The sequence below is a fragment of the Carcharodon carcharias genome, chromosome 4 (assembly GCF_017639515.1).
Source record: "Carcharodon carcharias isolate sCarCar2 chromosome 4, sCarCar2.pri, whole genome shotgun sequence".
NCBI classification, from domain to species: Eukaryota; Metazoa; Chordata; class Chondrichthyes; order Lamniformes; family Lamnidae; genus Carcharodon; species Carcharodon carcharias.
Genome location: NC_054470.1, coordinates 26,255,397 through 26,279,345, shown reverse-complemented (window position 1 = coordinate 26,279,345; position 23,949 = coordinate 26,255,397). Strand labels below are relative to the sequence as shown.

The following is a 23,949-nucleotide window of genomic DNA, read 5'->3' as shown; positions in this document are numbered from 1 at the left end:
ATGATATCCCATTTCTCACCCACAGTGCATAATTTTCACTGGATTCAGGTTTTGAGATGTTGGAATGAGGCCTGAGAAGCAAAGGATTTGAATAAGTACCTTGGGACTATGCAGGCATGTGTGGGCTTGCTTGTCATACACCTCTTGTCCCTAGTTAAAAAATCAGAGCTATTGACGAGAACAGCATAGGAGCTGGCCATTGAGTTTTTTCCAAAAAGCAATGGAGTTAGTTCCCCATACCCCTGCAATTCTCTTTCCTTCAAATCTGTATTCATCATCCTAACAGGAAGCATATTCCAAATGCTAACCATTCATTGCAGAAAAAAGTTTTTCCCCTCAAACTTTATCCAACTTGCCCACCCAAATCCTTAAACATTTCAACAACTTCTATTTATATAGTGCCTTCACCATAGAAAAACATGCCAAGATGCATCATAGAAGAAAAAGACTGAGCACTGTGCCTTTATGGGATGTTTTCCCATAAGAGCATAGCAAATAGATTTGGCCCTTTGAGCCTGCTCCACCATTCATTATAATCATTGCTGATCCATCAAAATTCCACTGTCCCACACTATCTCCATGTCCAAAAATCTACTGGTCTTTGTCTTGAGTATATTCGAGAACTGTACATCCCCAGCCCTTTAGGGTTAGAGAATTCCAAAGACTCACAATCTTTTGAATCTTATTCTGAGATTAGTTCTAGGACTCACCAGTGAGGGGAAACATCCTCCCAGCAATTACCTTCAAGCCCCTTAACATTTCTCATGTTAGATTGTAGAGTATCAAATTAATCTTAGTTATTGATCAAGTTCTATACACGAGAATTGTTGATTTAGATCAGGACTTAAGTCATTGGTGGGCACAGACCTTTCACAAGTTTGTGAAATCATTTGCTTACCCATTCAGCTGTCATCTCAATAAACTGACCTGAGAGGAAGTGACGGTGTAGCAATTGCAAGCAAGCAGTTAAAAACAATGCACACCAATTGTGGGGAGTGCACGTGATATCCATTTTGCCGAAGAGTGTGATTGTGCATTGGAACACATAGGAGCCACAACTGGTTTGTTACAATAATTACAGCAATTGTTCATCCAAAGATAGTGTTCCAGCAGGATTTGCAAACAAAAAAAGGGCCAGATACAGTATTTTCATTTTTCCAGGGGTTTTAAAGTCAAAATTGATTTGTAATTTTCTAACAAAATAGAACAAGCAGTGCTATCAGAATATTTCCATAAATGCTCTGGGTCATTTAGTCAACTTAACTTTAAATATTGCATCTGCATATCTATTCAATGTATTCACAACTTTAGCCATTACCTGTCCAAATTTGCATTTCTAGTTATGCCATTTGGTTAGATACCAAATTGTTCATTTAATACAAATTAGGGCCAGCAGGACAAGTTTGGTGTTATGCGCAGTTACAGTAATTCTAAGGCCTAGTTGGAGTCAAACAACACAGGTTGTGGTTATTCAGCCCATGCCAGCTCTCCATACAGCAATTCAATCAGTCCCATTCCCCTAACCTATCCCCACAGCTGCAAGTTAATTTCCTTCATGCGCCCATCCAATTTTCTTTTGAAATCACGGATCTTCATTTCCATAGGCAATAAGTTCTGATGTTAATACTGTTGGGGGAAGGGAATGCAAGAATTATGACTTGAACCATGAAAGGAAAAAATTTACAATTTTCAGTATACCAATATCTCCATTTTCACACATACCAGAGGAAAAAATGGAAGGTGTTGAACTTCAGTTTTCTTGAAGCACAATTATTCAGATATGGAGATACTTTTCCTATCAAGTGTTAATATTATGCCAAACCCAAACACTAGTTAAGATAGCCTCAGCCCAGTCATTTGTAACAAATGTTTTTGCAAAGGTTCAAACCAACAGCTCCAAGGTTATAAAGGGAACATCAATCAATAAAAATCTAATGCAAAAGAGTGCCATATGTTTCAGCTTTATTTCTAATTCAACATGTATTGAATGTGGTCCACACACTGCCTGGATATCTGATCAGCTCTACCATGTAAAAATAAATGACATTATGTAACATTATGGTCCATATTCAGGTTTTATTTAACCATCACCCTATTACATTGCATTTTCCCTGCAAAGAGCTTCATAGCCACAATTTAGTCAGTTAGAAGGCTAGCTTTACAGGGCAAGTCTGAATTGAAAGGTGAGACAAAGAAAAGCTTTAGATTAAGATTCTGATTCTTTAATATTGCATTGGTAGTTCCTCCACTAACTTAGTTTATACCTAGTTTGGTGTATTAAGATTTGCATTTTTGAAAGTTTCTGATACTACCAACACTAATTAAATCTTACATGTATATAACCAACAGTACACAAAATGTTAGAGCAAAGGCAAAATGCTGCAGATGCCGGAAATGTTCAGCAGGTTTGGCAAGCACGAGACCGTTTAAGGTCAATGATCTTACGTCAGGAATGTTAACTCCATTTCTCTCTCCACAGATGCTGCCAGACCTGCTGAACATTTCCTGAAAACCCAGGGGTTTACATTGTAGAAATAAGATGCAGTGTTAAAACCAAAACTGAAATGTTTACACAAGATGTTCCTTCATAAAGTTGATCATGAACTCTGCCAATTTTTGAGCTTCTTCCACTGTCACAGCATTATAGAGGGAAACACGAATTCCACCAACCGACCTAGTACAAACAGCAGACCATATGGAATTAGTGCTATTTAAAGACAAACTTATAATAAGCGTTAGACCCCACCTCTCTACCTACCTCTTTGAACTTGCAACTGCATATTTATAAAACTCAATTAATAGCATTCCCAAAGGTTTACTTAAGTTAGCAGAGTCACAGCTTCCACTATACAAACTGCATAGCTTATTGGTAGATTTACCTGTGGCCTTTTAATGATATCATGTTATGTTTGGCAGCTTCATCGAGAAACTCCGTTTCAAGAGCACTGTCTCCATTAGCATTTCCAACGTGGAATGGAATATTCATTCTGCTTCTACAGATTGAAGCAGCTGGACACCTAATTGACAACAAAAAGATTTGATTCCATTGAGGGGAGGAGATAATCACAGACCTCTATCGAGGCAACATTTAACCAGATGTGGCATCAAGACACCCTAGAAACTTGAAGTCAATGGCAGAGAAGAAACTCTCCACTGACTGGAGTCATACGATACTGTGATGACTGTCTCCAAAAGAGACAAACTATTTCCCCTTGCCATTCAATGGCATCACCATACCAAATCCCCCCTATTGACCAGAGACAGAAGTGGACCAGCCACATAAATACTGTGGCTACAAAAGCAGGTCAGAGGCTGGAAATTCTGTAGCAAATAACTGACCTCCTGACTCCCCAAAGCCTGTCCAGCATCTACAAGGCACAAGTCAGGAGTGTGATGGAATACTCACCATTTGCCTGGATGAGTACAGCTCCAACACCACAAGCAGCTTGACACCATCTAGGACAGAACAGCCCACTTCATCAGTGCCCCATCTACCGCCTTAAACTTCCACCCCCTCCATCATCGGTGCACAGTGGCTGCAGTTAAGTACTATATACAAGTTGCACTGCAGCAACTGACCAATGGTCCTTCAAGAACACCATCCAAAGCACAAACTCTACTGTCTCAAAAGGAGAAGAGCTGCAGGCATGGGAACATCCCTACCAGAAATTCCCCTCCAAGTCACGCATCTTGGAGCTATAATCGCTATTCTTTCACTGTTACTGGAAAATCAAAATCTTGGTACACCAACTGTCCTTGTAGGGAGTTCCTACACCAAAAGGACTGCAGTGGTTAAAGAGAGGTGCTCACCATCACGTTCCAATAAGACTGAAGTCTGTAAACATTTCTTTAAAAAAGTACAGATAACTGATTTGTGTTCCTGCAATCTGAGATGGTACTATAGTAGTTGTTGCCAATCCCTATTTACTGAAGAAATTTAAAGCAACTCAGTAATTAACTTTTGTGACTGCTTATATGGACTTTAAAATCGGATCAGCCATCACATATCCCAGCCATTTTATTTTTCCATTAAATGCAATACAGATGAATAACAGCCTGATATCCGCCATATTACACCATCACGAAATGTTAAGATTGCCCCAACAAGTCTGGGCCTGGAAATAGCATGTTAGCCAGACCAGGTAGGGGTGGCAAAATCCTTTCCTAGAAAAAAAAGGCATTAATTAAAAAATAATCCAGCAGTTTTCAGCCATTTTATACTAACTCAAATTACCAATGGTGGGATTTAAATTCAGGATCTCTGGGCCAGTAAATGTTATTTTCTCGCACAAAGTGCAGCAACTTTTAATGGTCAGATATGAACTTAAGTAAAAATGTTTCAAAGCCTGTAAAGTATCAAAAATACCAACTTACACATAGAATCCACTGGATCCATCAATTACATCATAAATCAGCTTGGATTTAGCAACACTGTTTCGATCCATCGCTTGAGCACCACCGCACTTCTTAATCCATTGCAAGACCAAACCCATAATGTAAATGCTGAAAGAAAAAAAATCTGATCCAGTTATTATCCTGTATACATTTCACAGACAGGTGGAAGAGCAAACAAGGCTAAAGACATCGGGCTGAGTTTTGCCCTTGACGGGCGGGGGGGGCCCAAACGACTCAGCGGCAGGTCGGCAGCCGGTCGCCGCCATTTTACGTGGGCGGGCCAATTAAGGCCTGCCCAGCATGACGCCCAACAGAAAGCGCTATGCGCTTCCTGTGCGGGTGGGGGGGGGGCGGGGGGGTGAATTCCCCAAATGCGAGTGCGCACATCTCCCTGAGGTTAAGTGCTGCCTCAGGGAAAGCGCTGAAAGGGTTAAGTTTAAAAATAGAAAAATTAAAAAATCACTAACACGCCCCCCCTCATGTGACAATGACACACAAGATGGGACATGTTAATAAAGTGCACAGAAACTTTATTAAACATTTTAAAAAACCGACATGAAACCTCATCCCACCAGTGGATGAGGTTTCATGTTTTTTCAGAAGCCCACTGGGGCTCCTGGCCTGCCAGCCAGCCTTAATGTTGGACGGGCAGGGCCTTTAATTGTTTTAACTATCCTATCGATGGCCTCAATTGGCCATTGACAGGCAGACAGCTGATCTTGCTGACCCCCTGCCTTCCTGAATATTTAAAATGGGGCGGGATGACATCGGGGGTTCCGCCTGATGTTATCCCGTGTCAGAGGGTCCCGCCCCCAGCTCGCCAACAGAAAAATTCAGCCCATCAAGTTCATTGAATCAGCTTAAAGTAAATGAACATCCTCCTAAAAAGGATGCTGGTAAGTTTAGGCACCACTCTCTAAAATGGACACGCTCTAGGACACACTTGGCACGTTGCGCTCCAACCCAATGAAATTAGTTACCAATAATAATATTAATAATAATAATTAGGGCACGAATTCTAGATTTCAGAAAAAAATCTAGGTTAATTAGAATTACGAGCTTTGTGTTCCAAACCATGTTAAACTTGGGCAGGAATGCAAGTAAAAAAAATATTAAGTATTAAAGACCATTAATGCTCAGGGGCATCATGTCAACTCTACATTTTACAGTGGAGGCAAATACGAGGTCATTTATTCCAGCACTACTATGGGTATTTCATTGTAGTCAGTAAGTAAACACAGCAAAGGGCCCAGATGTTGCTATAGAGAGCAATGTACACTATTCTACATGCAAGGATAAGTCATGGGGACACAGACTTGAAATGACAAGCCTTAACTTGCTGTTGAGTGTTTAGCTTGTATCTACAACCAAATTCAATATATTTCAAATAAATAGTGAGGCAGACAGGGAAGTGTTAACAGCAGAGCAGCACAACTCTGCTTACAACTTTTGGATACTGGTAGTTAGCCAACCATCTGCTCCTTCCCTGAGCTTGTACCATTTACACTTAGAATCTGTTCTTTCAAATTTTTTGATTTCTCAAGTTGCCACATGGAGCACAATAAAAAGACAGCCAATAACTGTACCAACATTTAGTCATGCAAGTTAAACAGAAACTATTTACCTGTAGGTTGGTGGAGTATTGTAGAGAGAACTGCTATTCCCTTGTACTTTATAGTCAAAAACTATTGGACATTCCTTCAGTGCAAATCCCAAAAGATCCTCTCTGATTATTACCACAGTCACTCCAGCACAACCAACATTCTTCTGAGCACCAGCAAAAATCAAACCAAACTGCAGAAAGGAACAAAATTCTCATCAGTTTTGTTGATCTGCAAGCTCTCATCTAATTTCCAAATAGCAAACAGACTACTGAGTTAAATGAAGCAAGTTCTAGTTATCACCATCTCCCAAATACTCGTTTCAGTTTTTAATTCAAAAACTACCAGAAGTTGGATTCAGCTGTCAGGTACTCTGAATGGGTTTGTTATTATGTTGGAGGTCCAGAAAGTCCAGGGCTCCTGTAGCTAGAAAAACCCATCAAGTACTTAGTTGATGCAAGGGAAAAAGCCAAAGATGGAAAAAGTCTTGCATTTATATAACACCCTACACAAGATCAGTATATCCCAAAGCTCACTTTAATACCAGTGTATCATTGTCGTGTAGAGGAGGAAATGCAGCAGCCAACTTGCAAACAGCGACATTCCACATACGAATGGCTTTTTTTATTATTCATTCATGGGATGAGAGTGTCGCTGGCTAGGCCAGCATTTATTGCCCACCCCTAATTGCCCTCGAGAAGGTGACGGTGAGCTGCCTTGGCCTGCGGTAGTCCATATGTTGTTGGCACACCTACAGTGCTGTTAGGGAGGGAGTTCCAGGATTTTGACCCAGCACCTGTAAAGGAATAGTGATATATTTCCAAGTCAGAATGGCTTGGATGGAAACTTCCAGGATGGTGGTGTTCCCATGTGTTTGCTACCCTTGTCCTTTCAGATGGTAGTGATAGTGTGTTTGGAAGGTGCTGTCTAAAGAGGTTTGGTGAGTTCCTACAGTGCATCTTGTAGATGGTGCACACTGCTTCCAGTGCATCAGTGGTGGAGGGAGTGAATGTTTGTGGATGGGGTGGCAATCAAGCAGGCTACTTCATCCTGGGTGGCATTGAGCTTCTTAAGTGTTGTTGGAGCTGCACTCATCCAGGCAAGTGGGGAGTATTCCACCACACTCCAGATTTGTGCCTTGTAGATGGTGGACAGGCTTTGGGGAGTCAGGAGGTGAGTTACTCGCCACAGGATTCCTGGCCTCTGACCTGCTCTTGTAACCACAGTATTTATACTGCTAGTCCAGTTCAGTTTCTGGCCAATATAATCCACAGAATGTTGATAGTGGGGGAATTCAGCAATGGTAATGCCATTGAATTTCAAGGAGTGATGGTTAGGTTCTCCTTTATTGGAGATGGTCATTGCCTGGCACTTGGGCTGATGTGTCAAGTAGCATTTCTACCACACAAGACTGGATCTTACTACATTTGGACATGGATTGCTTCAGTATCTGAGTCGTCACAAATGGTGCTGAATATTGTGCAATCATCAACGAACATCCTCACTTTTGACTTTATGATGGAAGGGAGGTCATTGATGAAGCAGCTGAAGATGGTTGGGCCGAGGACACGACCCTGAGGAACTCCTGCAGTGATGTCCTGGAACTGGATTGACCTCCAACAATCACAACCATCTTCTTTGTGCTAGGTATGACTCCAGTGAAGAATTTTCCTCAATTCCCATTGACTCGTTTTGCAAGGAGTCTTTGATGCCAGTTGGTCAAATGCTGCCTTCATGTCAAGGGCACCTCACCTTGGGAGTTCAGCTCTTTTGTTTATGTTTGAAGCAAGGCTGTAATGAGGTCAGGGGCTGAGTGGCCCTGGCAGAACCCAGTAGAGCATCAGTAATCAGGTTATTGTTAAGCAAGTGCCACTTGATAGCACTATTGATTACCCCTTCCATCACTTTACTGATGATCAAGAGTAGACTGATGGTGCAGTCACTGGCTAGGTAGGATTTATCCTGCCTTGTGTACAGGACATATCTGGGCAATCTTCCACATTGCCAGGTAGATGCCAGTGTTGTAGCCATTTATTCTGTTTCCTGTCTTCTAACCAATTCTCAATCCATGCCAATATATTACACCCAATCCCATGTGCATTAATTTTACACACTAACCTGTTATGTGGAGCTTTATCAAAAGCCTTCTGAAAATCCTAATACACCACACCTACTGGTTCTCCCTTATCTACTCTGCTAGTTACGTCCTCAAAAACTCCAGAAGGTTTGTCAAACATGATTTCCCTTTCATAAATCCATGTTGACTTAGTCTAATCCCATTGATATTTAAATGTTCTGTTATCACATCCTTTATAATAGACTCTAGTATTTTCCCTACTACTGATGTTAGGCTAATCAGTCTGTAATTTGCTGTATTCTTCCTTCCTCCATTTTTTTTTAAATAGTGGGGTTACATTTGCCACCCTCCAATCTGCTGGGACTGTTCCGGAATTTGGGAAGGTGACAACCAAAGCATCCACTATTCCCATGGCCGCCACCTTTAGTACCCTGATCTTAGTAGATCATCAAGCCCTAGGGATTTATCAGCTCAGTCCCATTAATTTCTCTAGCACTATTTTTTAGTGATACTAATTTCCTTCAATTGCTCCTTCTCACCCTTAGATCCCTAGCATTTCTGGGGAGTTATTGGTGTCTTCCTCCTCAGTGTCAGCCTAGATTAAATGCTCAAATCTGAAACATCGGTGGGTGGGGGGGGGGGGGGTTTTGACTAAAAGCTCAGTCAGAGATTTGGGTTCTAAAAAGTGCATTTGAGGAAGAGAGGAGTATATGCTAAAATCAGTAGAAACCAATGCTGAACCATGTACTTGTCACTGCAATGTGGGTGGCCATTCATGCCTCTTGTTTAAATAAGAAATTTCTACACAGTTTTAAACAGCACTATTACTGCAAAATAACAACAACCTAAGCCAGGTATATCCCCCAAACTAGCTATAATTCTTTAAATCCTTTACTTAAATTTTCAATACATCCTGCTTGCTCAGCTTTGGCCTATAGAAATTTAATGATCTAATCTAAACAACTTGTTAGCCTCCAGCACAAATTCAAGTATAGTAATATTGAATTTTATATTAGAACAAAGAACAGTGCTGCACAGGAACAGGCCCTCCAAGCCTGCGCCGATCATACTGCCCGTCAACTAAAACACTTTGCACTTCCGGGCTCTGTATTTCTCTATTCCCATCCTATTCATGTATTTGTCAAGCTGCCTCTTAAACACCAATATCATACCTGCTTCCACCACCTCCTCTGGCAGCGAATTCCAGATGCTCACTACCCTCTGCGTAAAAAGCGTGCCCCACACATCTCCTCTATAGTTAAGCTTTTTTTCCCCATTATTGCTCAGATGCTCCAAACCTTTTACCAAACTGCATCAAATGCAAGTCTCTACATTCCTTGACTATAGCTTATGCCAACTAGTTCACAGTACACTGTTAACCCATCATATTATACAGAATCCTAAGGAGCAGTTTTGAAAAACTAAAGTTTATGGAGGCTGCAAAGTGAGAGCTTAGCAGGACAACATTGCAGTATAGCAAGTCCCCAGTTAACACTGATTCAGTCAACTTTGTTTTAACGTCATTCATAAAATAGGAACTATATCTGTTTTAATGTTGTGACGTCACAATAACGTCGTTTGCCACAAACTTGGTTATGACCTGCACATTCCACACATACACATGATATTTTCTTTAATTCTGTTGGGGTCAGTGCATCTCTCCCCTCTGCTCCTGCCTTCAGTTCCCATCCCCACCCTCCATTTTCACTTTTAAAAGTCCCTGGTGCCCATTGCCACCACTGGGCCTTATTCAGCTGTCAACTGTCTCCCCCCAACCCCTGGTCAATCCGAAACCAGGCAGCTGGAGAGTTTTTTTTTTAAATTTACATTTATATTGTATTCCTTTTATGAAATAAAATAAATCACCAAATACAAGTTATTGCAGCTAGGAATGCACAGTACAGTGTATCAACTCATACAATGGTTTATCCAGGGCAAGAAATGTCCGAAAGAACCTAACTCCGACTCTAACACGGGTTTCCATAGGAATCAAAGAATTTATTTCCCTTAAAGTCACAATTTTCAGGAAAACAACTACAATTTTACTGAATGTTTGTATGTAGCAAAGCCATAGATGGAAGTTTTCAGTAATATGCATCACTTTCCTTAAACTGTGAAATCAAGTAGTCTTTGTGGAGAAAATCGGAGGTCTAAAAAAATGTACCTTGGGAACTTTCTGGTTCAGCCCAGATGGTGGTGGTGGGGAGAAAAAAGAGAAAGGAAAATGGAGTCAACAGCAATAGCATGGGATTTGGTTTGCCCCAATGCTTAGCTGGAGAAAGCCATGGCAAATTGAAGACTGGAATTCAGTTTCATAGCAGGCACTTGGGGGTGGGTGGGTGTGGTGGAGGGCTGGAAAAATAGCTTGGTGTAAAATTACTTGTGGAAATGAAGGTCATGGCTTAGGAGATCACTATAGGGTAGCATATTAAATGGAGAAAACAAGTTACCAAGATCAGATCCTTGGGCGATTAGAGGTTATTGTGAAGAAGGCAAAATATATATATGTTTTTAAAAACTCTTAAAAAAAAAGTCAAACAACTGAATAGGCCATCTGGTTTCTCCTAAAAGTGTCCATACCTTATATTACCAGATTCTCCCTTAAAAGGTCTAATAGTCACCCCACAGCCTCTCCAGGCCATTTTATTAGCATGCTTAAAGTGCTTGGTAGAGATTCTTGCCATCACCTGTGCTCTATCCAGATCCCAAGTTAGTTTTCCAAGTGGTTATTACACCCCCGCATAGTTTTAACAAGGATTCCATCAATATTCCTGAACTCTCCCTTAGATTCTCTAATATCCTAATATTCTCTAGTATCCTGCTACCCATCTAAGTTAATTCCCATTGTGTTATTTGCAACATCAAAAGACTGTCATCCAACTGCATTTTAAGCTAGCAATTGTGCACAGCTGTCTATCCTTTACAGGTACATACCAACCATTAGCACCACCAAACTACTGTCAAAAATAACTACTTTGGTTTTCTGGCATGCTTTGTTTTACCTGAACACTAGCATCAGATTCCAAAACATTTCATAAAATGATATAACACAAGACACCATTCAGTCCATCAAGTCTGAACATGCTTTTTTGAAAAGCAACATCCCGCTCCCCTACTCTCTCCTCATTGTTCATGCATGTTTCTGCTTAAAAAGTTCTAAAAAGGAAATTGGATAAATATTTGATAGGATCTGCTTCCACCGCCTTTTCAGGTCACAAACACTTGTGGCATAAAAGAACACTTTCTCCACTCTCTACCACTGGAAGCAGTTTTGCCTTATTTTCTCCATCAAAAGCATTCATGATTTCTGACACCTCCATCTAATTTTTCTTGAACCTTCTCTGCTCTTAGGAAAAACAATGCCAATTTTCCTGATCTCAGGGAAATGGCTCTTTCATTTGTACAGAATAATTTTTCCAGTGAACTAGTTACCCATTCCAATGTAGAGGCAAAGGTTGTGTCGAAAGTTGAAATTTAGATCATACCTTGGAGACATCCACCGGCTTTGAAAGAAAACTTGACGACATGTCACAGACCAGCACATTTCCTTTTGTGTCTGGAATAAAGGGGAATTCCACACCGTGTACCGTCTCATTGGCGCAATAGTAAACATAAGAGGCATTTGGGTTCAAATTCCAGTTACTTGGATTTGGGATTTCTGGAAAACAAGGGAAAACTTTATCGTCTTATGTATTCAGTCAGCAGTAATGGATCCATTAAGCATCTACTGCCAACAAGCAGGTTCTTACTTATGTAAGCATCAAGCTTGGGGTGGACAATGTTCACTTTTCCATATTTTGCTGCCTCTTTGGCTGCATTAGCAGACCAGGATCCAGTAACCACATAATCAGCACATCGCTCTTCTTTTAATCCAATAAGATTTAGAGGGACAGCACTGAACTGACCAGTTCCACCTCCTTGGAGAAAAATCACTTTGTAGTTTTCTGGGATATTTCTGTATTAAGATACACACAGGAGTCATAAGATTGCAGGTGAAATTTCCCCTCACTCAAGAGAGCACCAAACACTGTTGTAAACTTTGGTAGAAACTATTTTTGAAGTAAAATTAGAACGAGTTAGTATTCTTTATAGCAAACATGCACAAAAACAATCACTTCAAAATTAAAAAGCTGTTCTCTCAATTGTAGCGCTGCATATTAAATTACTTATCCAGCACTTGCATGATCTCACCCAATAGAAATATACTAATTCCTGCCACAAACAGGAACTCTGTTGCTACTCCATCCCCCAGAACACAGGCTGACGTCATTATTGTGCATCCGCCACCCACACCCTGAAACCTCCTGCTCTCTTCACCATTCCTTCCCACTCCCTGCTGCCCATTATGTTGCTCACGTAGCCTCCCACTGAGATGTCGCTATCAGTGTGTAGGGAGCGCACCCTCTGCAGTTACGGTGTCAGCAAGTGCAGCCATAAGAATATTTTTGTAGCATAACCAGTTTTAAATGCAGGGAAAAGGTAACAACCACAACTCCCTTAAATTTTTGAAAGGTGCTTTGGGATCTTTCAAGTCAACCTAAGGTTTGCCTGTCTTCTTCAGTTTAAAGTCTCATCCAAACGTGAACATTCACTCAGTCAATGGTGGCAATGAAAATCACCAATTCCTAGGGACTCTGAACATTATATAATAAATCACCCATCCTCTTAACCTCCATTACTGATGGACTCTCCCACTATTTCAACGGATGAGTGTTCAGCAAGTTTTTTAAAAAAGCCGGTTGGTGTTGTTGCATGAATATTAGGCCAAGTCTCAACTTGTATAACAGGAGGTATTGGCTTTGTGCCACACTCACTAATCCTGAAGGCACTTGTCTCTTGTTGTTCTCAAAAGTTGAAAAGGCTTGATGACAGAGATTTCTCCACTTGGGTCTGTCTTTATATCCAAGGATGGGATAGCCTGTGATGCGGGTTCCCATGCTCAGCTGGCTGTAGAGTATTGCCTATGCTATGTGGGAATCCTCCATGCAAACCATATGACCAACCTAGCAAAGCTGAACTCATGAGCATGGTCTCAGTGTCAGGTAAGCAGCACTTTACAAGAATCTGTGTCACAGATTTATTCCTGCCACCTGATGTTGCAAAAATGTCTCAGACTGCAAAAATTGAATGCTTCTAGTAGTTTTGTGATGCTAGTAGGTTGTCCAAGTCTTGCACCCATAAAGAAGTGATGCAAGAACCACTGCCTTGTGGGCTTTGGACCTTTGTTTTGATTATTACTACACTGCACAATAAAAATAATTTTAACAAATACAACGCAAATTTAATTGGAAAGGACACTTAGCATTAAAAAATCATCCATTTGACAGTATAATTAGCAAATGTTAAAACTGTCATTTAAGCAAACAGATTCTCTGGTTAACTAATTACATACACCATAAAACATTTGGACATGCAAAACGCTCAAAGATTCAATGAGCTGGTTGGATGTGCTGTGTAATAATGCCACCAACTAAATGAAGCAGCTTAACATCAAACTGGCCTTTATCTGTACGTACATTCACAATGTGCAAGCAGGCTGTTTCTGCACTTACAAATCTGCAACTAATTTATTCCAGGCTGATCTCATCCACTGGTGTTCAGTTATTCTCACAAGGTATCTACATTATCATTATCTGCATTGGCTCAGTTGGTAGCACACTCGCCTCTGAATCATAAGGTTCCAGGTTCAAGTCCCACGCCAGGGCTTGAGCACAAAAATCAAGGCTGATGGTTCCATGCAGTACTGAGGAAGCTTTGCACTGTTGGAGGTGCTGCCTTTCAGACCAGAAGCATGTCTAAAAATCCCATTGCACTCTTTTGAAGAGGGGAGTTATCCCCAGTATTTATCCCTCAGTCAACATCACAATAAAAACAAGATTATCTGGTCATTGTTGCCATTTGCTGATTGAAAATTAGCTGCTGTGTTTCCTGCATTGCAACAGTGACCACACTTTAAAAAGTATTTCATTGGCTGCAAAGCACTTGGACACCTGGTGATTGTGAACAGCGCTATATAAATGCATGTCTTTCTTGTAAACTTTCAACCATTGCAGCTGAATTTAAGTGCATGCGCTCCTTACAGCAACTCTCGCAGGTCGTTTTCTGTTGCATTGAGAATTTTGACGAAGTCTGAAGATCTGTGGCTCATTTCTGTTGGGAGGAAAAGAAAGATGGAGTTAGAACATGGAAAACATGATGGTTGGTTAACGAAGATAACCCACCTACTTGGGAGCTTACCTAGAACACTAATTCCAAGTCCCTTGTAATCCAACAGCTCTTTCTGTGCTTGAAGCAAGGCCTGGAGATATGAAATATCATCCATTAAACCAAGGGAAAAACAACAGATCAAATCATAACATATACAGTGAACCATAAAAGCAGGAACTTCTCAAATGCTGACTGACCCACAAATGTTTAAAATTTTGCTGTTTTAATTTCCCTTAATTTTCCCTCATTTATTTTACAGGGAATGTATTCATTAACATATTATTTAGATTAAAAAAAACTCCCAGTATACTAAAATCCAAGTAATATGGCAAATTCATATATTCAAAGCCAAACTAGATGTCATGATCTTTCCAGAGACTTATTTTTCTTTAAAAAGCTCCAAACTTCAATTTAATAGCTGAAAGAATAACAAGGTTTTGTTTCAAGACTTTTATTAAAACAGAAGACTTATACTTTAAACTAGAAACAGAACTTTTCCCTTTTTAGCACAACCAAAAAAAAGCACACTTCACAGGTATACTTTATATTGTCCTTTAAGTAAACATTCAGTTCTCCCAGAATCAGTCTGAAGTGATTCTTGGCTCCAGAGGGTTTAACTTGGTTCTTTTCTTTTCTCAGCCTAGTAACTAATAATCTTGGAACTCTCTCTCTCTCTCAGTGAGGTACCAACCCCCACAAACCCCAAAGATTCCTCCTACTGCACAAGCTAGGCAAATCCTCTAGCCTCATTTCAACTCCTCACAAATTTGGTCTTTCCAATCAGAGCACAAAATCTCAGCTGCATTCCTGCACAGTGAAGCATAGAGACTTTGGCCTTTAACTACTCACTCTTTCCCCCTCACCCCAGACCTTAAGAGTCTGCAAGTTTGCAGGGATATCTTCGACCCTTTCCAGAGGAATGTGAATCACATGGACCTTGTATTCAGGTAGAAATGCTGATGAGCATTCCTCAAGACCCCAACTCTTATCTTGAGTGTAAATGGACAGCTCAAAAGCACAATTGTTTACAACCAGACAGAAGAGTCAGTCTATCCACTGTGCGGGAGCGTGTGTGCCTCCGATCGGTGCCCCCAATAAACAGATCTCCCTGAGGCTAAGTGCTGCCTCAGGGAGATCGGCTCGGAATTAAAATTTAATAGAAATGATAAAAATATTTCCCTGACATGTCCCCTCGTGTGACACTGTCACATGAGTTGTGACATGTCCATAACTTTTATTGAAAGATTTGACAAAAATTTAAATACCCTCACGAAACCTCATCCCGCCCGCGGATGAGGTTTCATGCTTTTTCTGAAGCCTGCCAGGGCTCTTGCCTGCCCACCAACCTTAAGGTTGGACGGGCAGGTCCATTAATTACCTTGTTTTTTTAATGACCTCAATAGGCCGTTGACAGGCCGGCGGGCACGCAGCTGACTCGGCTGCATCCTTGCCGACCTGAAAATGGAAGTGAAGCGGGGTGACGTCGGGAGTTCCACCCGACATCATCCCGCGTCATTTTACGCATCAGCAAACAGGCCCAATCCCCACTCGCCAACCGCAAGATCCTGCCCATGATGAAACTTTATAAAGCACTGGTCCTACCTCAACTGTATTGTGTTCAGGAAGGATGTGAAAGCATGAGAGAGAATGCAGAGAAAATTTATGAGAATGGTTCCAAGGATGAAGGACTTCAGTTACATGAACAGATTGGCAAAGGCAATCTTCCCCTTAGAGACGATTAAGAGGGGATTTAATAGAGGTGTTCAATGTCTTGAAGGGTTTAGACAATAGATAGAGAGAAAGTATTCCCTTTAGCAGAGGGGTAAAGAACCAGAGAGCACCTATTTAAAAGGTGATTGGCAAGAGTATCAAAGGCAATGTGAAGCACATTTTTTTCTTAAATAAATATAGTGAGTGGTTAGGATCTGGAATGTACTGACAGAGGGTGGTGGAAGCAGATTCAATTGCAGCTTCAAGAAGGGAGTTGGATAAGCACCTGAAAAAGTATTCAGGTTGTGGGGAAAGGGCAGGAGAATGGGATTAGTTGAATTGCATATGTAGAGGCAGCATGGACTTGATGGGCAGATTGGCTTTCTTCTGTGCTGTAAATATTCTGTGATTCAATTTCCCCAAAACTCTCAAGTCTGATACTTACTGTGGCAACAATTCATTTATGGGTTACTATTGCTTGGACCTTCTGTTTATTTCCAGCAAGGTTAATTTCTTCAATCTTCCTCCAACTGTCCCAAAGTTGCAAACTATAGGTATCTCTGGCCTCTTAAGCATAGCCACTTTAAATCAGAACTCTCCTGTTTGTAATATTCTTTAACCATGGAGTTTTGTATCTAAAACTCTCCTCAGTCTGGTTATACAACTCAATGTCAGTAAAGTGCTTCAGTTAACAAGAGGTTGAACTCTGTTAACCAACACCCAAAATTTCAACCGAATTCTACTCCAGCTGGTTATAAGTTCTCAAATTAAACTTGAAAAAAAAGAGCCACCGCCAAGACCCTTCTCACCCCTACAGTTAACCTTTTGACTCCTGCTGGTTAGCTCCAAGGCAAACTGATCACAAGATCATTTAATGGAACCCAGATTTTTTTTAAAAATTCATTCACGGGACGTGGGCTTCGCTGGCTGGGCCAGCATTCATTGTCCATCCCTAGTTGCCCTTGAGAAGGTGATGGTGAGATGCCTTCTTGAATTGCTACAGTCCATGTGGTGTAGGTACACCCACAGTGCTGTTAGGAAAGGAGTTCCAGAAATTTGACCCAGTGATAGTGAAGGAACAACAATATATTTCCAAGTCTGGATGGGGAGTGACTTGGAGGAAAGCTCCCAGGTGGTGGTTTTCCCATTTATCTGCAGCCCTTGTCCTTCTAGATGGTAGTGGTCGTGGGTTTAGAAGGTGCTGTCTAAGGATCCTTGGCGAATTCCTGCAGTGCATCTTGTAGATGATACACACTGCTGCTACTGTGCATTGGGAGGGACTGAATGTTTGTGGATGTGGTGCCAAACAAAGGGACTGCTTTGTCCTGGACGGTGTCCAGCTTCTTCAGTGTTGTGGGAGCTGCACTCATCCAGGCAAGTGGGGAGTATTCCATCACATTCCTGACTTGTGCCTTGTAGATGGTGGATAGGCTTTGGGGAGTTAAATTACTCGTCACACGATTCCTAGCCTCTGAGCTGCTCTCATAGCCACTGTATTTATATGGCAAGTCCAGTTCAGCTTCTGGTCAATGATAATCCCCAGGATGTTGATGGTGGGGAATTCAGTGATGGTAATGTCATTGAATACCCAGGGGCGATGGTTGGATTCTCTCTTGTTGGAGATATTCATCACCTGACACTTATGTGGTGCGAATGTTACTTGCCACTTGTCAGCCCTAGTCTGGATATTGTCCAGGTCTTGCTGCATTTGGACATGGGCTGCTTCAGCACCTGAGGATTTGTGAATGGTGCTGAACATTGTACAATCTTCCACGATCAGTGAACATCCCCACTTCTGACCTTATGATGGAAGGAAGGTCATTGTTGAAGCAGCTGAAGATGGTTGGGCCTAGCTGTTTTTTTTTTAAAGGCAGAAATCAGATTCTAGTTCCCTTCTTGCTCTTTCTGCTCTCTTTCCAAGAGCCATGATAAGGGCTCCCCTTGTCCTCACTATTCACCACACAAGCCTCACATTTAATTGATCATTTGCTGTCCATTGCTACTACCTCCAAGTATATCTTCCTCTCCATGGCACTCTGGTTCACCCCTCAACCACCTGCAGCATCTGTCCTTTTTACCTTCTCCCTTCCCACCATGCAAGACCCCAAAAACTAAGTTAGGTAACATCATTTTATACACTATATTCATTATTTATGACTGGTACTCCTCTACATTGAGGTGACCAGCCAATCTCAGAGAATTATGGAGATAGTGTGGGAAGATGGAATTAAGGTAGAAGGTGATCAGAGTGGAGGAGCAGGCTCGAATGGCCTACTTTTTTCTCCAAATACCTGCATTCAGTTCAGTCACAGTCAAGCTTCCAATTTGACTTCTCCATCCCACTCTGACCTTCTACACTGTGAAGCTTTGCGCTACACTGCACACCAAGCAAAGCTGTTCCAGTACAGTTACAACACTAGCATCTATCCAATAATATGCAAAACTGGCAGTTAGGACATACCTGGACAAATAAAAGTCTGATCAAATACCACCCTATCAGTCCATTCTCAAACAGCAAAGTGACAGAAGCACTGTTGACAACACCCTATCTTGCAGCACTTACTCAAAGGTCCTGTTTTGTTTCTGCCAGAATCACATTACAGCCGTGGGCTAAGTATGAACAAAAGAGATGAAATCCAGCGATATCCTAAACATCACTGAAGAGTTCTTCATGTCAGTGCCCCAACCAACTTCAACTGCTTCAATCCATCATAAAAGTCAGAAGTGGGGATGTTTATAGCATTCAGTTCCATTCATAACTCCTCAGATAACAAGAACATCCATACAACAAGACCTGGGCAATGTCCAGGTTTGATCTGATAAGTGTGAAGTAACATCCAACCCAGGTAACTGAGGTAATGACCATCTCAGAAGGCAGTTTCTAACTAACACTCCATAACCATCAATGGGGTTACCATCACCAAATCCCTCACCATCAACATTTTGGTCATCACCCACTAGACTAACCACAAATACTGTGGCTACAAGAGCAGGTCAGAAGCTGGGTATTGTGACAAGTAACTCATCTCCTGACTCATGGAGTTTCTCCGCCATCTACATGGCAGTGAGGAAAGTGATGCAACACTCTCCACTTGACTAGATGAGTGGAGCTCCAGCAACAAAAGTTCAACATCAACCTTAGAAGCCCATTTGATGGGCACCCCAACCACCACCTGAAAAATTCACTTCCTCCACTGACACTGGCTGCAGTGTCCCATCTACAAGACGCACTGTAGCAACTCAAGACTTTAACAGCACTAGAAGAACAAGGTCAGTAGAGGCATGGGAACACCAGCAACTGCAAGCTCCTCTTCAAGTCACAGGCCAACATTACAAGGACTACAAACTAATTGCTTCACTGTTGCCATGTCAAACTCCAGGAACTCCACACCCAAAGCACTGTGGGTGTACCTATACCACACAGACTGCAGCAGTTCAAGGTAGGGGCTGACCATCACCTGCTCAATGGAAATTGGGGATGGGCAATAAATGCTCAGCTTTTCCACAACATTCACATCTCATAACTGATTTAAAAACTCCCAAGACCTAAAATGCAGCAATAAAAATTATTGATAGAGTCATAAAGTCAGAGTTATGCAGCACAGAAACAGGCCCTTCGGCCCATTGTGTCCATGCTGGCCATCAAGCACCTTTCTATTCTAATCCCATTTTCCAGCACTTGGCCCGTAGTTCTCTGTGCTATGGCTTTTAAAGTGTTCATCTAAATACTTCTTAAATGTTGAGATTTCCTGCCTTTACCAGCCCTGCAGGCAGTGTTCTAGATTCCAAACACCCGCTGAGTGAAAAAAATTTACCTCAAATCCCTCTAAACCTCCTGCCCCTTACCTTAAATCTATGCCCTCTGGTTATGGACTCCTCCACTAAGGGGAAAAGTTTCTTCCTATGTCACTTAAATTAACACAGAGTGGCACTGAACTGACTTAAAGGCCAGCAACCTGAAAGATTAACTTTGTTTCTCTCCACAGATGCTGACTGGGATGATGACTATTTCCAGCATTCTTAAGTACATGTAACACATTGGTAAGAAATTTTAGGATGTATGCAGTGGACAGAAATTGGGCCAAATTATCAGGAGGAAAAATTATTTCAGCCACTGGCTATGAAAGTAAACCAGTGATATGTACCAAACTGCCCACTGAATAATGTTTCCTTAAACAAAATACCAAAAACTTTGTAGATTTGTTTTATAACAACTGGTTAAGGAAATCTACTGTATAACATTCTCCACTGAACATTTGTAGCTACTGCATGCTGCCTGAATAGATTTATCATGGCATCAGTGATAAGATACTTGTTCACACCACCCCTGACAGATCAGATGAAAAAAAAGTATCAAACAGCTGGAATTATTCCAAGCAGCTGCTCAACCTAGCAAGAATAAGCTCACATCACAGAATTACCAATAACTCAATGCTAGTTAACCTTAAATTTGCAATATCCAAAAACAAGGACATGTACTTACATGGCTTCTTTAACATGTTTCAACACCAAGGCACTGCACAGGAGCAATATCAAACAAAATTTAGTACCGAATCCCATAAGGAGATATTAGGGCAGATGACCAAAAGCTTTGTCAATCAGTTAGGTTTTAAAGGGAGGGTCTTCAAGAAGGATAGAGGGGTAGAGGAGCAGAGGCAGGGAATTCTGGAGCTCAATGTTCAAACAGCTGAAGGCACAGCCACCAATGGTGGAATATTTAAAATCAGACACTCAAAAGCTAGAATTAGAAGAGCACAGATATTGGAGTGTTTTAAGCTGGAAGTTACAGATAGGTATGGGCTGAGGCCACAAACCGATTTGAAAAGGATGAGAATTAAAAACAAGAGGCTACTCAACTAGGACCCAATGCAAGTCTATAAGTATACAGGTGATGGTGAACAGGGTGTGACAAGTTAGGACATAGGCAGCTGAGTTTTGAATTACCTCAAGTTCATGGAGGGGAAAATATAGAGGCCAGTCAGGAATTTATTGGAGATAGTCAAGTCTAGAAGTACAACAGCATGGAGGGCTTCAGCACCAGATGAGCTGAGGCAAGGGTGCAGCCAGGCAATGTTACAGCAGTGGAAGTAGACAGTCTTAGTGATGGCACAGGTATGTGCTCAGGAACTCATTTGGAGTTCAAATATGACAAATATGTGAACAGTCTAGTTCAGACTCAAAAAGTTGCAAGGGAAACGAATGAAGTCAGTGGTTAAGCAAGAGAGTTTGTAGCAGGGACCAAAGACAATGACTTCAGTCTTCCTAATGGTTAATTGGAGGAAATTTCTGCTCATGTAATACTGGATGTCAGGCAAAGAGTTTGACAATTTAAAGACTGAATGAATTGAGCAGGTGGGAGTGAGGTGGATATCGTCCATTTCCACATGAATGGGGCTATGTTTTTGGATGATGTGGCTGAGGGGCACTATATAAAATGAGAAATAGCATGGGGCCACCAGAGATAACTGCCCAAGCTTGGGATGAGAAGTCACTTCATGTAATTCGCTGGCTACTATTAGCCAAGAACTAGGAAAAGCTAGGCACTATGGAAAAGTTTTTATTGAAGATTATTTCTAATACATTCAAACTGCAGGAGCACACATCAAATAAGCCCTATAAACAGCCATAAGCATCCGAGCAGTTTTTAGAAGGATATCAAGTAATCACTTATTTGAGAAGATCACACGAGCCACAAGCACTCTAACGCCCACAGCCCCCTTTACCACTGGATGAAATGACCAGAGGGGGGGCATTTCAAAAAGGCACAGAAGGCGGCAGATAGCATCCGTTTAAAATGAATCTCAATCTACGAAATGAGCATGCGTGAAGATAATATACATTATCATGTGTAAAACTTTTAACAAAGGTCTCTCTTCTCCCAAAAATATAAAAGCAAAAAACTGCGGATGCTGGAAATCCAAAACAAAAATAAAAATACCTGGAAAAACTCAACAGGTCTGGCAGCATCTGCGGAGAGGAACACAGTTAACGTTTCGATTCCATATGACTCTTCAACAGAACTAAGTAAAAATAGAAAAGAGGTGAAACATAAGCTGGTTTAAAGGGATGGACAGGTAGAGCTGGATAGAGGGTCAGTGATAGGTGGAAATAGCCAAAAGATTTCATAGACAAAAGGACAAAGAGGTATTGAAGGTGGTGATATTATCTAAGGAATGTGTTAATTCAGGGTAGAAAGCTGGACAAGCAAGGTACAGATAGCCCTAGTGGGGGTGGGGGTGGGGTGAAGGGAAGGGATCGAAATAGGCTAAAAGGTAGAGATAAAACAATGGATGGAAATACATTTAAAAATAATGGAAATAGGTGGGAAAAGAAAAATCTATATAAATTATTGGAAAAAAGGGGGATTGGAAAGGGGGTGGGGATGGAGGACAGAGTTCATGATCTAAAATTGTTGAAGTCAATATTCAGTCCAGAAGGCTGTAAAGTGCCTAGTCAGAAGATGAGGTCCTGTTCCTCCAGTTTGCGTTGAGCTTCACTGGAACAATGCAGCAGGCCAAGAACGGACATGTGGGGATGAGAGCAGGGTGGAGTGTTGAAATGGCAAGCGACAGGAAGGTCTGGGTCATGCTTGCAGACAGACTGAAGGTGTTCTGCAAAGCGGTCACCCAGTCTGCGTTTGGTCTCTCCAATGTAGAGGAAACCACACTGGGAGCAACAAATGCAGTAGACTAAATTGAGGGAAGTGCAAGTGAAATGCTGCTTCACTTGAAAGGAGTGTTTGGGCCCTTGGACGGTGAGGAGGGGGGAAGTAAAGGGGCAGGTGTTGCACCTTCTTTGGTTGCATGGGAAGGTGCCATGGGAGGGGGTTGAGGTGTAGGGGGTGATGGAGGAGTGGACCATGGTGTCCCAGAGGGAACGATCCCTACGGAATGCCACCTGGGGGGGGGGGGTGAAGGGAAGATGTGTTTGGTGGTGGCATCATGCTAGAGTTGGCAGAAATGGCGGAGGACGATCCTTTGAATGCGGAGGCTAGTGGGGTGGTAAGTGAGGACAAAGGTCACCCTATCATGGTTCTGGGAGGGAGAGGAAGGTGTGAGGGCGGATGCGTGGGAGATGGGCCAGACACGGTTGAAGGCTCTGTCAACCACCGTGGGTGGAAAACCTTGGTTAAGGAAGAAGGAAGACATGTCAGAGGAACTGTTTTGGAAAGTGGCATCATAAGAACAGATGGAGAATCTCTCTCCTCCCATCCGTCCCAAGTTGCTACTGATCAAAAAGATATGTAACGTTGACATCGATGGCGCGACTCAAGATAGTTTTCTGCCTTCCAGCAAAGCCTTCCATTAATTTGTTATGCTACATACATACACACATTCCAAGTTCAAACGTTTTGCAATTCAATGCTCCGGCATTGTCAACACGACTGGTTAACAGAGAAGGGACACCGAGTAACTCACCGGTAGCGGGAGCTTGGAAGGACCAGCACCGAAGTTGATAAGTCGCTTCCTACCACTTTCCATTTCGGATTGTGTATTTTTGCACAAACTCTTGCTCTCCCTTCACTTTAACTGCAATCCTCCTCCAGACTGCGCCGATACATTGCTTACGCTTCTTATTGGCTGTTTTCACATGGCTGTTGTATTCAGCGCCTTCTAATTGGTTATTCTCAGGCTAATGTTCTATCTAATTGGCTGTTCGCTCCTACACGAGCTGTTTGCGTGACTGCGGCAGCTTTGTGCAAGAATGGCACCGATTGCACCAGACAGTACGTGAATGTGGAACGCCGAGGCAAATTAATTAGTCCCTTGAATCCCGACTGAATAGGTCAAGTGTATAACAAACTCATTTAGATTACACTTTATTAGAGATCCATAATAAATATATTTTAATTAAATTTACAAAGAAATTCCCCACTGGAAACCTGATGTCTAAGAAAAAAAGCCTGTTTTTGTTTATATAATGCTGTGTTTCGTACATTTACAATGAACATACAGGGAA

General features: G+C 41.8%; 1 protein-coding gene across 2 annotated transcripts; it reads right to left on the bottom strand.

Moving 5' to 3' along the window:
• Window positions 1-1,945: 1,945 nt before the first annotated feature.
• On the bottom strand, window positions 1,946-23,564 carry LOC121276846 (phosphoserine aminotransferase-like). Of its 2 annotated transcripts, XM_041185406.1 has the most exons (10): window positions 23,409-23,530; window positions 20,474-20,506; window positions 14,311-14,371; window positions 14,154-14,223; window positions 11,823-12,028; window positions 11,559-11,731; window positions 6,020-6,189; window positions 4,375-4,503; window positions 2,880-3,017; window positions 1,946-2,674 (listed from the first exon to the last, which is right to left on the bottom strand). In XM_041185406.1, the coding sequence occupies exons 4-10, from the start codon at window positions 14,219-14,221 to the stop codon at window positions 2,569-2,571; spliced, it is 990 nt and encodes a 329-aa protein (XP_041041340.1). In that variant the 5' UTR covers window positions 14,222-14,223; window positions 14,311-14,371; window positions 20,474-20,506; window positions 23,409-23,530; the 3' UTR covers window positions 1,946-2,568. The 2 variants fall into 2 exon arrangements, with proteins under 2 accessions (XP_041041340.1, XP_041041339.1); XM_041185405.1 differs by lacking the exon at window positions 20,474-20,506 and having other exon boundaries at window positions 23,409-23,564.
• Window positions 23,565-23,949: the final 385 nt, after the last annotated feature.